The sequence below is a fragment of the Rhipicephalus microplus genome, chromosome 1 (genome assembly GCF_043290135.1).
Source record: "Rhipicephalus microplus isolate Deutch F79 chromosome 1, USDA_Rmic, whole genome shotgun sequence".
NCBI classification, from domain to species: domain Eukaryota; kingdom Metazoa; phylum Arthropoda; class Arachnida; order Ixodida; family Ixodidae; genus Rhipicephalus; species Rhipicephalus microplus.
Window position 1 is genome coordinate 46,531,890 of NC_134700.1, and position 16,303 is coordinate 46,548,192.

Genomic DNA, 16,303 nt, shown 5'->3' on the forward strand with positions numbered 1-16,303 from the left:
TACACGAATCTATTTAGACTGTTTGAGCTAGAGCTTACTAAGGCACGTGACAAGTCACCCCGGAAAAGAAGACAGAAACCCAAAAGTTGGTGGGATGAGGAAGTTAAGAGAGCCATAACAAAATGTCAGGAAGCGTCTAGGAAACATGCTAAGCAGCGGGGTGAACCGACAGATGATCTTGAAAGAAAATGGGAAATCTTTCTAAGCTGTAGAAGAGATGCATCCCTTCTGATCAATGAAAGGATTAGAAGAAAGGGAGCCCAGTGGCTGGCGGAGTACATAAAAAGATAGAAAGGCAGCTGCGAAACTTTATTACTACAGCTCAAGGTGCAAGGCTACAAAGGGACGAAGCTATTGAATATATAAGAACAAGGGTGACAGAAAAATTTCAACACAGAAGTGCTTTATGCACCACAATACACAAGGATGAATCAAGTGGCGCAATGGCTCCATTTTCACAACAAGAGTGGGAAAGGGCAGAGGAAAGGGTTCCTAGTAGTACGTCAACAGGCCCAGATGGCATTCCAATTATGCTGATAAAGACATTAGGTCCGAAGTCTAAGCAGGCTTTGAGAGAGGCAGTGAGCAAAATATTAATTGATGGAGAAGTTCCCGATGGATGGAAAATTAGCAGGATGAGCATGATCTATAAAGGAAAGGGGGGCAAAGCTGACATAAACAACTACCGTCCTATAACAGTGACATCAGTGGTCTACAGGCTGGTGATGCAGATTATAAAGGAAAGACTGAAGGAATGGATTGAGGACGGGGAGGTGCTGGGGGAACTGCAGAATGGGTTTCGGAAGCACAGGAGTTTGGAAGACAATCTGTTTTCACTGACGCAGTGCATCGAAATAGCAGAAAAGGAACACAGGCCCCTATGGCTAGCATTTTTGGATATCAAGGGAGCGTACGATAGCGTGGTTCAAGAGGAATAGTGGGGAATACTGGACACACTAGGCGTAGAAGATGTAGTCACTAATTTTTAAAGAATATCTATAAAAGTAACAAGGTAGTTACAAAGTGAGAAAAACAGGTATCTAAGCCCACAGAGGTGAAACGGGGGCTTAGGCAGGGGTGTCCTCTGTCACCCTTGTTATTCATGATATACCTACAAGGATTAGAGGCCAAATTAGAGGGAGGTGGACTGGGCTTCAACCTCTCTTTCATCACACAAGGAAGGAAAACTCATTGAACAGGCACTACCAGCATTGATGTACGCAGATGATATAGTGCTAATGGCCGACAACAAGGAAGATTCGCAGAGATTAGTGGACATCTGCGGTAATGAGGGAGATAGGTGAGATTTCAGATTCAGTAAGGAAAAATCAGCAGTCATGATTTTATTGACAATGAAGGTAGTAAGCTTAGAATACAGGAGGTCACGCTAGAGATAACAGATAAATACAAATATCTGGGCGTATGGATAAACAATGGGGCCGAGTACCTAAGGGATCACGAAATATACGTGTCGACTAAAGGTAACAGGAATGCAGCGGTAATGAAAAACAGGGCACTGTGGAATTACAATAGGTATGATGTTGTGAGAGGAATATGGAAAGGGGTCATGGTTCCTGGTCTGACGTTCGGCAATGTGGTCTTGTGCATGAGATCAGAAGTTCAAGCAAGATTAGAAATTAAGCAACGTGCAATAGGTAAGCTTGCCTTAGGAGCTCTTGGGAATACACCAAATCAGGGAGTACAAGGTGATATGGGATGGACATCATTTGAGGGCAGGGAAGTTAGCAGCAAGATAAATTTTGAGAAGCGATTGAGAGAAATGGGAGAGGAGCGTTCTGCTAGGAAGATATTCAGCTACTTGTACATGAAGAATGTCGATACAAAATGGCGGAAGCGAACCAGAAAATTGACTGGTAAATACTTGGAAAACAGCAGGGGCCAAACCAAAAAGAATTATCGGTTAAGAAGAAGGGGAAGGAAGCTGAGACCAATATGTGGAGAACTGGCATGATTAAGAAGTCCGCACTAAGGATCTATCGAACTTTTAAGCAGGAAATAGCCAAGGAAAGGATCTATGATAATACTCTGGGTAGTTCTCTACTGTTTGAGGTCAGGACGGGAGTATTGCGAACGAAGACATATCGGGCCAAATACGAAGGGGTAGACACGGTATGCAGTGCGTGTGGAGAGGAAGAAGAAACTGCCGAACACTTGATAATGTTCTGTAAAGGGCTTCACCCTGTAGTTCAGGTTGATGGTGCAGAGTTTTTCAAAGCACTGGGGTTTAGGGACAGTGAGGGCAAAATAGACTTTAAGCGGGTAGAATTAACTTGAAGGAGGTTATCTGATTGGTGGCTAAAGTCAAGGCACGAGTGAAAATTGAGCCCTTCGCTGCAAAGTACGAATCCTCAACCTCGCTAGTTAAGGGAAAAATAATAAATAAATCTAGTTTTTGGTTTATTAGGTATTACAGCTTGGTGGCGCTAGCCACCGCCCGATCTAAAGGGTACAGCCATACCCATTCATCCATCCATCTGATTGGCTGCTACGCAATTTGTGATGGGTGCGCAGACAGGAGTGCCTGCGTCGGTCTTCTGGATAGTCGCCGTACGTGGCGGATCGTTGCTGGGGCATGGGCGAAGCAAAGCGGTGGGCGCGTTGAAGACGCTTGCGCTCGGCTTTCCTGGCTTGTGTCTAGCCGGTGTTACCCGCACGCTGTCTGCATTCTCGAAAGAGATTGGACGCATGGACGCATGGAATGACAAACAGACAGACAGACAGACAGACAGACAGACAGACAGACAGACAGACAGACAGACATGTATATGGATGGATGCACAGACGTACGGATGGACGGATGCATGAATGGACGCGCAGATGGACGCATGGACCAACACATAGACGTACGGATAGACAGAAACACGAACGGATGTACACGGACGCTTCGCTCCTGTCATCATTGTTAACTCCGTGGATATGTTGTGCTTTTTTTTCAAGTTCGCAGGATCAGTTCTTGTCCACGGCAAGTTATCTTTTCATTCACTACTCTTTCTTGACATTTTCATTAGAATTAGGTCTCATAACTTTCCCTATACTTTCCTTGCATAATTGTCGGTTAGATCGCATATATATATATATATATATATATATATATATATATATATATATATATATATATGTGTGTGTGTGTGTGTGTGTTGTGTGTGTGTATAATGCGGCTGACGAGTGAGGTTGGTTTGCCGTCCTACTCGCGGAATAGTCGGTACGCCGCTGTCTTTACCACTGAATTCATACGGGTGGAAACATATTCAAGTGGACAGTCGTTTTTCTTCTCACCCCCTTCAAGAACTTTTTATTAGTAGAAATTTTCCCATTATTATTATTATTATATTATTATTACTTGAGGTAGCCCTAACTTGAGCATTTACATTCAATCACTTTCGTGTTCTAAAACATTTTCTTATGGAGGAAACTAACAAGTGAAAATTCAAGGGCTTGTTTTAATTGTTACACACCGCCTTATTTGCTAGTTTACCTAAATAAATTGAGTAGTTCGTTCGATTAGCGTGAGTAGGTGGAGTGGGGAATGACTCTATATTTATTTTCCACACAGCTTGCTTTCCAAAGCGGAAAAGTGGTACCCGTCGTTGCCTATGATTTAGACATTTGTGGGAAACAGCATTAGGCATACGAGCAAACTAGTTGGCGCACATGCTTGCTTTTCTATAGGAGGAAAGAGATCGTACCCCACTCCTTGCGGTTGCGTATGCGTATGCCTGTGACGGTGACATCCTGGGCCAGGTCCACCATCCACCACGGAAAGAGCTCGTTCCAGTAGGAGTCCAGTGTGTGAGCGAAGTAGGGCGGCTTGAGGCCGTCCGTGTTGTGCGATCCGTCCACCGCCTTGTCTGATGTGTACTGGATTCCATACAGCTCATAAGTCGAGCTCTGCTGCGTCTTCTTTTTGTACGCGTAGTTGACGCCCGTGCCGGTCTCTGGGAAGAAGGAGAATGCCACACGGTGTCCTTTATAAACCTCTACACTACAGGACTTAAGCACGTATTGAATATCAGCACAACGTGCGTCAAAAGCGTGCATGAAAAATGAACCAGAAGTTATAGTGGAGTGGGCAGCAAATTATTAGTGAGTAACGTAAGAAACTAAGAAAATATTGGAAAGACAGAGCGCGAAAAATGGCCCCTTCTTTGTAAGTTTCACTGCAAATGTCGTCGAAAGACGATAGTCTTGAGTCTGGAGAGAGTGAAGAAAACGTTCATTTGATGTTTTGTGCATCAAAACCGGTTAATGATATTCTGGAGGCACTACATTAGAGTGCCTCAATGCGTACACTGGAGGCGAACGAGCGCATCGAGGCACGTTACACGTGAGACACGAGCGCTATCTGGCAATAATCTTGGAACACGAAGCGCGCGGAATGCGTGCCTGTTTCACAGGCAGAAAGATGTAGAACACAAGGCGATTGACAGATCCACCACCTTTTCGTCTTAGCAAGGCGTTGGAAACACTTGCCTTTTCATGCAAGCGTTGCATTGTCAGTGCAGCGTGATAAGCGCTACAGGCCTTAAAATTACTTATGTATGCCTTTTCTAGAATAAACAAATACATACAGACTATTAGCGCGTTGTTATTGCGCCTCGGATATGCCCAATACTTGCTTCTTAACTGACCATTGCCAACGTATGAACCCTGAAACTTGAGCAATATTGGTGGGCACTGCGGATGAAGTTAGATTTTGGCCGTTTAAGGTATCGTTTCGGCGTACAAACAGAGAAGTCCGCAGACAAACAGACAGACAGACAGACAGACAGACAGACAGACAGACAGACAGACAGACAGACAGACAGATAGATAGATAGATAGATAGATAGATAGATAGATAGATAGATAGATAGATAGATAGATAGATAGATAGATAGATAGATAGATAGATAGATAGATAGATAGATAGATAGATAGATAGATAGATAGACACCAAAATTTTTGCGTCGGAGGTCCCCAAGAAAGACTATCGTCTTTGAAAAACGATAGGTCTGCGCGCAATGCACAGCACAGTCACAGCGAAAGCTACAAGAGTGGCCGTTCAAAGCCTTTTCTAAACACTCTTTGGGCCAGTGCTACGAGAACACTTATAGGTCTCCACTCCGCTATAAATATTAATAGTTTTCGTGCAGTAGACCAACATTCACTATGTATCCTTCATCATTTCTTAGAGAAGCTTCATGGTCGCTATAAAACTTATCAGAAATTTTCTGCCATTTCTTGTACAGTGGCCGACGACGGTGAAGCGTCATGCCTGAAGAGGGTATGCGCCACTGTTAATAAGTGATCAAGAACAAGTTTTCTAATGGGTTGCAGTATAAGACGACCCACGCATTACGCAATCCACATTGCGTGACTCTTGGATGTTCCTTTGACGTTCTAAAGTGCTTTACTACCCTTATTAACGCAATTCCTTTCCCGTAATCAAGCCTGCCTCAGGTCAGTTTAGAAACGATTCCCAAGCACTGGCGTGCTTGAGAGGTGGAATATTAGGCTGGCACGCAGGGGACCTGGGTTTAAATCCCACTGTGTCATTGGTGTTTTAAATGCGAAGCATTTCTTGGCAAACTTCAGTTACTTTTGGCGTATCTATCTATCTATCTATCATCTATCTATCTATCTATCTATCTATCTATCTATCTATGTATGCATCTATCTATATATCAATATATATATATATATATCATCTATCTATCTATCTATCTATCTATCTATCTATCTATCTATCTATCTATCTATCTATCTATCTAGCCGCCTACGACATTTAGCTCTCCTGGCAGTTTCGATAATGATATCGATACCAAACTTGGTATGGCATAACATGTATGTATGAAAAACATATTGACACGTGTATATACGTAGAAGAGAACGAAGATGGAGGTGTTCAGCAGACCCCGGGTAAGAAGACAGGAGGTTGGAAGAAGGAAGATGTAGAAGGCCTTCTGTGAACAGTTTATTCTGAAACACACTGTTTTACTGTCGCAAGTTCTTTCTGTCTTTTGTTCTCGCTACACTGCGACACTGGTGGAGTTGCTGGCCCGCGACCCCACCTGATGCTCCACACTCCCACGGGGAGCCGTTCATCCAGCCCGGACGCACTTGTCGAAACTCCCGTGCATCGCTTCAGTCGTCACTTGCAAGGCCTTCCTCCAGAGTTCACCCCCTTGCAGGAACACTCTACAAGGCACCGCTCACATATACCAATGTCCACCGCCAGTCCACAACAGGTACTACGAGACAGTAGTCCGCCGAACCCACCTCAGCTAACGTTGTTTTCACCGCTAGTGCCTGATTGCTTTGGTGGCGGTGCACATGAAGACATCAAAGACTGGCTTGATCACCATGAACGTGTCGCCAACATCAACCAGTGGTCTCTTGAACAAAGGCTCTGCCGTGCCTGTTTCTATCTCGACGACAGCGCTCGTACTTGGTACGGGAACAGGGAAGGCAGTTGGTCAACACGGAGTGACTTGAAAATGAGGATGATTTACACATTTGCCAATGTCGACCGACGCGACCGTGCGCAGCAATTATTAGAGCTAAGGTTTCAGAAACCCAATAAAACGGTCGCAATGTTCACTGAGGACATGGACCGTCTCTTCCGTAGAGCTGACACGGACATGACCAACGACAAAAAGTTACGCTACCTCATGCGCGGCGTTAAAGAGCAGTTGTTCGCCGGATATTGCGGGACCCGCCAAACACCGTGACAGACTTCATCAAAGAAGTTATGACTATTGAGTGGGCGCTTCACCAAGGATGCCGACAGTACGATCGCTTGTCGAGCAGTGCGCACATTCAAGTCGCAGCTACGACATCTCAAAATCAAAGCTTGTTGCGAGATTTATTACGAGCGATTGTTCGCGAAGAGCTGCTGAAGCTGCAAACTCTGGTCACGGACCCACCGACGGCGTCTGTCGCTGAAGTCGTCCGCGCAGAATTACGCCAAGTGTTTTCAACAGCTGATCCTACTCACGATCAGCGACCCATGAGCTACGCAGCCACCCTTCGAAGCCCACCGCCCATCGTGCCGTCCTTCCGCCAGCCATCGACAGCCGTTCTTTGGTCCCCACGGCAAGAACAAACACCGCGGCGCCCCGCCGTCATGCCACCGTACGAAGAGCTGTCTCCCAACAAGCCGTCTCCCATCGTCCAACAACAATGAGATGACCCTGAGTTGCTTCGTTAGAATAATTACTCGGAAGGGCGGTCTCAGAGCGCACCCATAGTTTTTGCAAGAGTATTGTTGTCGTTTTCCGTACGAAACAGCGTCCTATACAAAAGAAATTTTTCGTCGATCAGGTCTCCCTACTTGCTTGTCATCCCAGCAACTTTCAAGCTTGTACAACAATTCGACTTCTGGTCACTTAGGCTACACGCGCACATTGGCGAGAGTTCAGCAAAGATATTACTGGCCAAGGTTCACCGCTGCCGGGAAGCAACACATTCGTACTTGTTTGACTGCCAGCGAAGTAAGTCTCCTCCGATGAAAGAAGCCGGCTTGCTGCAACCTGTTCAGGTCCAAAGTGCAACATTCGACCAGATCGGAATGGATATCTGGATATCTTAGATCCACTTGCTACTTCTTCTGCAGGGAACCGCTGGGTTATCATCGCGACGGATTACCTTACCCGGTACGCCAAAACGAAGGCTATCCAACGAAGCACAGCAGCGGAGGTAGCCAAATTTTTCATAGAAAATGTTGTACTGCGACATGGTGCACTATTCGTCATGATAACAGACCGCGGGCCTGCATTCACGGCGGCTCTTCTTGAGCACGCATTGATGTTAAGCAGAAGGAGGCATCCAGAGACCACTGCCTACCACCCGCAGACGAACGGAGTGACAGAGCGCCTGAACAAGACAATTGAAGATATTCTGTCGATGTAAGTGGACGTTCGACATAAACATTGGGACGAGATATTGGCCTATATCACGTTCGCGTACAATACAGCCAAGCAAGAAACGACTCGCATGACTCCATTCAGCGTTGTTCACGGACAGGAGGTATGGACAGTGCTAGATGCCGTGTTACCACATGAATGCGATGACAATGATATGGGCGCCGACATATATACCGTTCCGCGGAAGAAGCCAGCCAGCTCTCTTGCTTGAGAATCCGCCAGCAACAACATTACGACGCAGGTCGCTACAATGTCCACCGGAGAGCAGTAACCTACAAATCCAGTGACCCAATGTGGGTTTGAACACCCATACGAAGACGAGGACTGTTCGAGAAACTCTTAAGGCGATACTTCGGACCGTATAGTGTATTGCAAAAATTAAGTGAAGTCACCTAATAGGTCGTCTCTGACTGTCCCTCTTGCGCCAGGCGTCAACAGCAACGGTCTTAGCTTGTACGTGTGGTATGCATGAAACCATATGTCAGTGATTGACTGCGTTTTCCCACAACGGTCGCTCGCATGTAACATCAGGGCCATGCTCCTATGAACAGGGTTGGTTAGTAGGTTGGTTCCTCAACACCTTGGCGCAACCCACCTAGGGGAATAGGCCATGAATGGGACGGTGCTTTGCTTTTTAAATTAATTCACTTCTTGAAAGGGAGGGTTGGAAAAATAGGTAATACAGGTAATAATTTAAAGTTTTTAGACTTCTAAACAAACAAAAAGACCCTTGAAAAGAAAAACACAATAAACACACAAAAAGAGAAAAACGAATTCTATACATAAAACAGCTCAAGTAAGTGACACGCGTATATACGTAAAAGAGAACAATAGAGATGTTCGCTGACTCCGGGCAGCGGAAAACGAGATTGCAAGAAGGAAAACGATGAAGGCCTTCTGTGTACAGTTCATTCAGAAACACCCTGTTTCACTGTCGCAAGTTGTTTCTGTCTTTTGTTCTCGCTTTACTTCGACAATATTTGACCAGTCGCAACATGAAAACCATCGCATGTATGTCATGAATGTCATGATCTACATTTCATGGTCCAGCACCTCTTGCGGTGGTTTCGTTCACATGGCATGATGCAAAGCTCGTATGGTATGGCATGATTGCATTGCGAAGACAAGCGACAGGCCCTAACATGAAAATCATGACATGCATGTCATGTAACAACATGACTAAATGCCACACTGATGATGCACTAGTTGCTGTTTCGCTAGCTTCACAAACGCGAAATTTCGTATTACGTGACGCCAATTTATGACGAAGGTATGTGACTGGTGAACATTATAATCATAAGATGCTTGTCATGTGAGAACATGACTACATGCCACTGTCAAGACGCCAATACGTATTGACGTGACGCGGTGCGCGTGCACGCCAGCATTCAATTCGTCGCGTCATGCTGGACATTACAATTTGGGCGACCAAAGGATCAGACGTAACCATTCAGGACGCCCTACAGGAAGCTGTGTCTGTGGTACAAGACTATGCTGCTGCCGGCAGCCTTACGTGCTCAGTGGATAAGTCGGAGTTGTTATTAGTATACAAGCGGCGCCGCAAGACCGCTGATTCTCCTGACATTTCGCTGTTTCTTGATGGCCATCCTATCCCTCTGGTACCACGAATTCGCATTTTAGGCCTCTACCTTCAGTCCGACGGCAAGGCCTCGTACACTACAGACCTTCTGGCTCAGCAGATAACTCAAATTACACACATGATCCAACGCATCACCAATCGCAGGAGAGGCCTCTGTGAGAAGGATGTCCTCCGCTTAGTACAAGCACTCATAGTTAGTCGGCTCACCTATCATCTTCCCTTTCACAATCTCACTCTAGCTCAAATAAAAAAGATGGACATCCTTCTACGGACAGCTGTGAAGGCGGCTATCGGCTTGCCTCCGCACGCATCTACACAACGCCTTCTTCAATTAGGAGTCCACAACACCATAACCGATCTCATCGAGGCCCAGCACAACAGTCAGCTCCAACGGCTCAGGCAGACCCGTCAGGGCTGCGCCATCCTGTCTTGTCTTGGCTACCCGATTCCTCAAAAACCCGCACAAGTACCACGATATAAACTTGCTTCTACTGTCCGCGCACTCATCAAAGTGCCTCCGATTCCACGCAATATGAATCCCTCCCGCCACGCCGGTCGTCGACGTGCCCGAGTTCAGGCTATGACACGCGTCTTTGGTGATGGTACATCAGACTTACAAGTACTTTACACTGATGCAGCACGCTACCCAGAGAAGTCAGCCATGTGTTTAGCCGTGACAGATGACACAGACGCCCTTGTGGCGTCTGCCACACTTCGCACTACAGACAGTGGTCTGGCAGAGGAGGGAGCTCTCGCTCTGGCAATTGTTTACGCTACGACACTGTCACATGACTCCCCTGTCACTATTGTAACAGATTCACAAGCTGCTTGCCGTGCTTTCGCTCAAGGACTTGTGGCTGCACATACACACAATATCCTCTCTTCTGTCTCACCGTCCTCATTACGTCCTGTGCGTATCGTCTGGACTCCTGGACACGCCTCTCTCCATGGTAATGAACGCGTTCATGCGGTTGCCCGAGAGCTGACCAGCCGGGCTCCATTGGAAGAGCTGTCCAATCCAGACGACGCATCGACAGAACCACTAAACTACAACGCTACGCTGCAGTACTATCGACAGAGCCGTTATACGTATCCTCCCCCTCATCCTTCACTTAACAGAGCAGATGCTGTCGCTTGGCGGCAACTACAGACCAATTCATTTCCTTGCCTTTATATGCTAAATCGCTTTCATCCGACTCTCTACCCCTCCTACTGCCCCTTCTGTGGATCCGTACCGACGGTGTACCACTCCACGTGGGAATGCTCTGCCCCACAGGGCGTGCCTCCCATTCCCAATCCCACCCCTTCCTCTTGGGAGTCTGCACTGCTCAGCTTACGCCGGCAGGAACAGCAGCAGCTGGTCCAGCGGGCTCGCAGGGTCGCGCAAGGCAATGGAGCCCTGAACTGAGGGCCCACCCAAAGAAGGCTCAGTGTGCATTTGTTATTAATAAATGTTTATTCTCTCTCTCGCGTCATGCTGGCGTTGCCACGCCAGGCGCCGGTCCTGCCATATACTCTCAGGCACGCGCCGCGCTGCGTTGCTTGGACGCATGCGCATTTCAGTGCGTCCGGCGGCCTTTCATCACGAAAAGAAGGAGACGCAGTGTTGTCTGGGTAACGCATCGTCACGAAATTCAGCATGTCGCATTTCGCGCCGGTTGTCGTTGGGCCACGCCGACGGACGCTGGTCGCGCCTGGCGTAAAGCGCGACAGAAGTGCGATTTTCTCTGCGATTCGGCGTGTGGTGCGACGATGCGACTGCCGAAGTGGTGACGTTTCGTGATGTTTTGTGACGTATTCTCGCGTCGCACCGCCGCACAGCAGGTGCGGCGGGCATCAAACCAGCCAGATATTTTCGTCGCAGCATCGCACCGTCGCAAGGCAGCAGTCAATCACAGCGCGAGCATACGAGTGGCGTCATGGTGCTAGTGGCGCCATCTCCCTGTCGCCGCTCCCATCGCCCGTGGTCCAAGGCTCTAGCCGACTCGATGGAGCTAGGTGTTCTGTAATGGAGCGGTGCAAGCGTGGATTCGCTGACATCGCCGACTGCGGCGGCGTGACAAACATCGAGTACATTTCCCTGGGGACGTTATATTATTCCACATTGAATAAAGTTGTGCTTGAAGTGTGCCTTTTCTGCACGACAACTCCCGTTTTGCAACCGCTATCGAGATCGGAGATCGTGAGCAGCGATGCAAGGTCATTTCGCAGGTAAACACAGCTACCGGCGTCTGCGCTGTCTCGCTTCGCTTCCGCCTTTGCTCTTCACATCGATGGCATCAATAAAGTAATAATGTGTGCTAACGCATTAAATAACGAGCGCAATGCTTGATAGTGTTGTCAAAAACAAGCGCTCGATGACGAGCTCGCGTGTGAACGGCGTAGGTGACGGCCGGTGCCCGCGATGCTAGGCCTACCTGTCGGAGTCGTGAATGATCAGCTGTTGCCGTGGTTACGACGTGCTTGTCGTTCACGAATGAGATTTTTTATTTTTATTGAATGAGGCGTGGCTGTGCAATGTTGTTTGTTTTGAGCCTCATTACGAGGATACCAAGTCGTTCGACCCTGCATGCCGAGGCGCCGCATGGGGGCGGAGCCTGCCGCTGATAGCTCCTTTGCCATCGTGTGTCCAGAAACGTCGCATGCGGCACGCCGCACCATGCGACGCCGCACGCCGCATCGCACAGAAAATCGCACGTCTGTCTCGCGCTTAAGACTACAGAGTGCTCGCGTTTTGCTAACGTTGCGTCGCTGTGCCCAGCGTGCGCGCGTGTCAGCGCTACATTTTAGTATACTGCGCACTTCATGATATGCTTGTGGCCGTTTTGTTAGCTCCACATATACCAAGTATGGTGTTACATACCATCATTCGATGACGTGATATATGACTGGTGCAAGCATTATGATCCTGACACGCGTGTCATGTAAGAACATAAAATCATACCACACTCACATCGTGCTCGCGGCCGTTTCTGTAGCTCCACATATACTAAACTTGGTGATTCATGACGTGAATAGATGACCAATGTAAACAACACATCCCAACATGATAATCTTGACACAGAAGTCATGTACGGCATCATTTACTACCCCTTCGTTACGTTGTGCTAATTTTAAAGTGACATATCAACATTTGTCAATCGTGCTTTGCATATGATCGATTACCACTGTACGTGGTATCTCCCATTTTTTTATACTTAAGTTATTACCGGCGGCAGACAGCCACTGCGCCACGCGCAACCCACGTTCTTATCTCATAACAGCTTTCGCTGTAAAAGGTGGGGAGAAAGAATGGCAATTCACACGTAGTACTGCTGACTTAGAAATTTATTTGCAGGAAGGCAAGCTAAGCATGAATTAGTACGCAAATATCTTAATAAAGAAAGGTATTTTTACGCCATCTACGAGCGCCACTAAGCAAATAAACGAAATAGTGAAAAGCGTAAAGGCTCGAGTTCTTTGTGAGACACAATGTTAACAAGAACTGACAGAACATTATGCCAAGCAAAGCACATGAGATGTTATTAGCTTGTAATGCAACTGTGTCATGTGTAATTTTACAATTACATCACGATCACTTTTAATAACATCCCCTATACTTTACCTGCAGAATTCCCTGTCAGTTTTCGTTATTTACGCAAACTGGTGTGTCATTGATAGCGTGTTTAGATATTGTCACGGGGCCGTGACGTAGACGAAGCGTACACACTTGATGTTCAGATGAAACTGTTTATTCGGCCGAACTTGTGGCTAGAAAACTGAAGGTGCGATTGCCGCAATACACAGATACTGAGTGCAGGGAACAGAGCATCAGCAGGCGATTAACTGACGAGTGATGAGGCGCCTCACCATTTATACACGTGGCGTCGCACATTCTGGCATTGTCGCTAGCACCTGCGTGGGTTCCAGAATATTCTGGAATGTCCGTGAAGTGGGTGCGATCCTAGTAAAACGATTTACTATAATCCTGGACCTTCTAGAACAATGAGGCGCAGTTTGAGCTGAGCATTCCAGAGACAGGCTTTGTGCCCGAAAACCGACTTAAGCATAAGTGTAAATAAGAATCGCACGTGGCATTTCCCCCGTCTCAAAAAACATCGTCCCGATGCTTAAAACTGAACGCCAGGGAAGATACATGAACAAAAAAGCACAGTAATAAATAAGTACCATCAATAAAGCACACGAAGCACACTAATAAAAAAGAACAACAAAGAACACAGTTCGCAACGCGCCTGAAACGGGTTGAGGCGCGCGACATGAACTACTTCTGTTGGCGCACGCTGTCGTTGAGAGTTCGTGATGCCGTCGGGGACAACGTCATAGTCGAGTGTGCCAAGACGTCGGACTACCCGGTACGGTTCGAAGTACCGTCGCAGTTTTTCAGTGAGGCTACGTCGACGTATCGGCGTCTATACCCAAACGTGGTCGCCAAGCTGCTATTCCAAGAATTGTTCTGGAAGATTGTAACGGCGGCTGTCGGTTGTCTTGGTTCTTGATGCGGAGGCGCTCGAGTTGTCGGGCTTTTTCGGTGCGCTGGAGGTAGACAGGGAAGTCGTGAGTTTCTTCATGAGTGACGTTTGGTAGCATCGCGTCGAGCATCGTGGCCGGGTTTCTTTCACAGACTAACATGTATGGTGAAATCTGGTGAAATGTATGGACATGATTTATCATCTACAGTCAGATTATTTGCAGATGACTGCATCATTTACAGAAACATTTACAGCATCAAAGTTTACGAATCAATGCAGTCCGATCCTAATAAACTCGCCCTCTGGTGTCACCAGTGGCAAATGCTAATCAACACCTTCAAAACTAAGGTCATGACATTTAGAAGAGCACATAAAACAGAAGTGAACCAATATAAAATTCAAGGTGTCCCGATTGAAAAAGAATCTATGTTTAAATACCTCGGAATTCATTTATCATCTGATCTATCATGGAATGGGCACACAGATATGATAACTAGTAAGGCACCGAAAACACTTCAATTTATTAAAAGAAACCTGTACTTGGTGACCTTTACCACTGAAAAGCTAGCATACATTATTACACTTGCCCGTTCAAAGATTGAATATGCATTCATCATCTGGAACACATATGAATCATATCTCATTGATCAACTCGAATCAATACAAAATAGAGGTGCAAGATTAATCGCCAAGCAGTATTCTCAAAACTACAGCATTACAGATAATATACACTCACTTGCATTACACCCTGTTCAAAAACATAGACTCTGGTCACTGTTGTAACATTTTCATACATTTGATAATAGTAAATCCTGCTTTCGTGAAGCCCGCATAAGCACATTTTATGATATTTCCAAACGTGTTGATTTCCAATTCATAATACAGCCTATCTTTGCACGCACTAACATGCATCAGCAATAACAATTACTTCGAGCCATACATTACTGGAACACACTACAGGGGGACATCACTTCAATCATTGATCATGGCGCTTTTGTAAACGAGCCGAATATTTTCTTGGACATAAGACTAATCGATTTATGCGTGTTTTCGTGCATGTATTTATGTTTATTCTTCTTTCATTGTTATTGTATTTCTTTTATGGCAATTTTCAATAGATCTATTTATACTTTTTCGCACTATAGCTGTGCCCCTCTTATTTGGTCTTCATTCATGCCTCCATTTCTTCCTGTTCTGCATCTTTGCCTGTAGAACTGTATTTTACTTTGTTAACCACTTTTCTATTATATAACAACAATGTTTGGATTTGCAAATTCATTGTGCAACCAACCCCCCCCCCCCTTTGTAATGCCCGAATGGGCCTTTAGGGTATATATAAATAAAAAAATGAAAATCTACGTCTTCTCGTGTCTTGCCATGTTGTATACGAAGCTTACGTACAAAAAGATGGCGTTCCACGTCTTGTATTCGATATCGATGCACATGAAAACATGTCAGGAATTGTCTTGTTTAGCCGCTCGGTGAGGCCGTTGGTCTGTGGGTGGTCGCTGTCACCCGGCAGTGGCTTGTCTTGCTGTGTGCCAAGATCGCCTGAGTTAACTCAGCAGTGAAGGTCAGACCAATGTCAGTGATGAGGACCTCTGGTGTGTTATGACACGGAACGATGTCTTCCACGAAGAACTTCGCTGCCTCGGCAGCACTGCCTCTAGGTAGGACCCTTGTTTTGGCGTAGCGAGTGAGTTAGTCGGTTGCGACAACGATCCATTTATTCCCGCAAGACGACGTAGAAAATGGTCCCAGTAGGTCCATACCAATTTGCTGTAACAGTCAGTGAGGTGATGCGATCGGCTGAAGGAAGCCTGCTGGTCTGGTCGGCGGTGTCTTTCTTTGTTGACTCCCTCGTCAAGGTTTGACGCAACGAGTGACATCGGCGATAAGATGTGGCCAGAAGTGCTTTTCCTGTATTCTTGCGAGTATACGCGAAACACTGAGGTGTGCAGCCATCGAGTCATTGCTTAGGGCCTGAAGAACTTATGGTTTCCCTCCTAGTAGAAGAGGAGAACGTGTTTAGTTCGAAAGGGCGAGGAGTTCTTCTTTAGGAGAACTCCGTTTTGCAGGAAGAATGACACCGGTGCTCTCTTGAGAAGATTCGGAGCAATGGCGCTGTTATCCTCGAGGTACTCCACAAGGCTCTTGAGTTCCAAGTCAGCTCGTTGTCATTCGACGAAGTCGTCGGCACTTAAGCTTCTCAAGAAGCAGTCATTACTCAGGTTGTCCGGCGGCGGTAGTTCAACGAGGGCACCAGACAGACATTCGGCATCAGACTGTTTTTTTTCACACTTGTAAAC

General features: G+C 46.6%; 1 protein-coding gene across 1 annotated transcript in view; it reads right to left on the reverse strand.

Annotated features, from left to right (window-relative positions):
* LOC142763193 (uncharacterized) overlaps nt 1-16,303 on the reverse strand; it is a 493,700-nt gene that overhangs the window by 82,703 nt on the left and 394,694 nt on the right. The window contains exon 6 of the mRNA XM_075865126.1: nt 3,708-3,956. Coding sequence (XP_075721241.1) covers nt 3,708-3,956 — 249 coding nt within the window. The remainder of the gene's footprint in view (nt 1-3,707; nt 3,957-16,303) is intronic.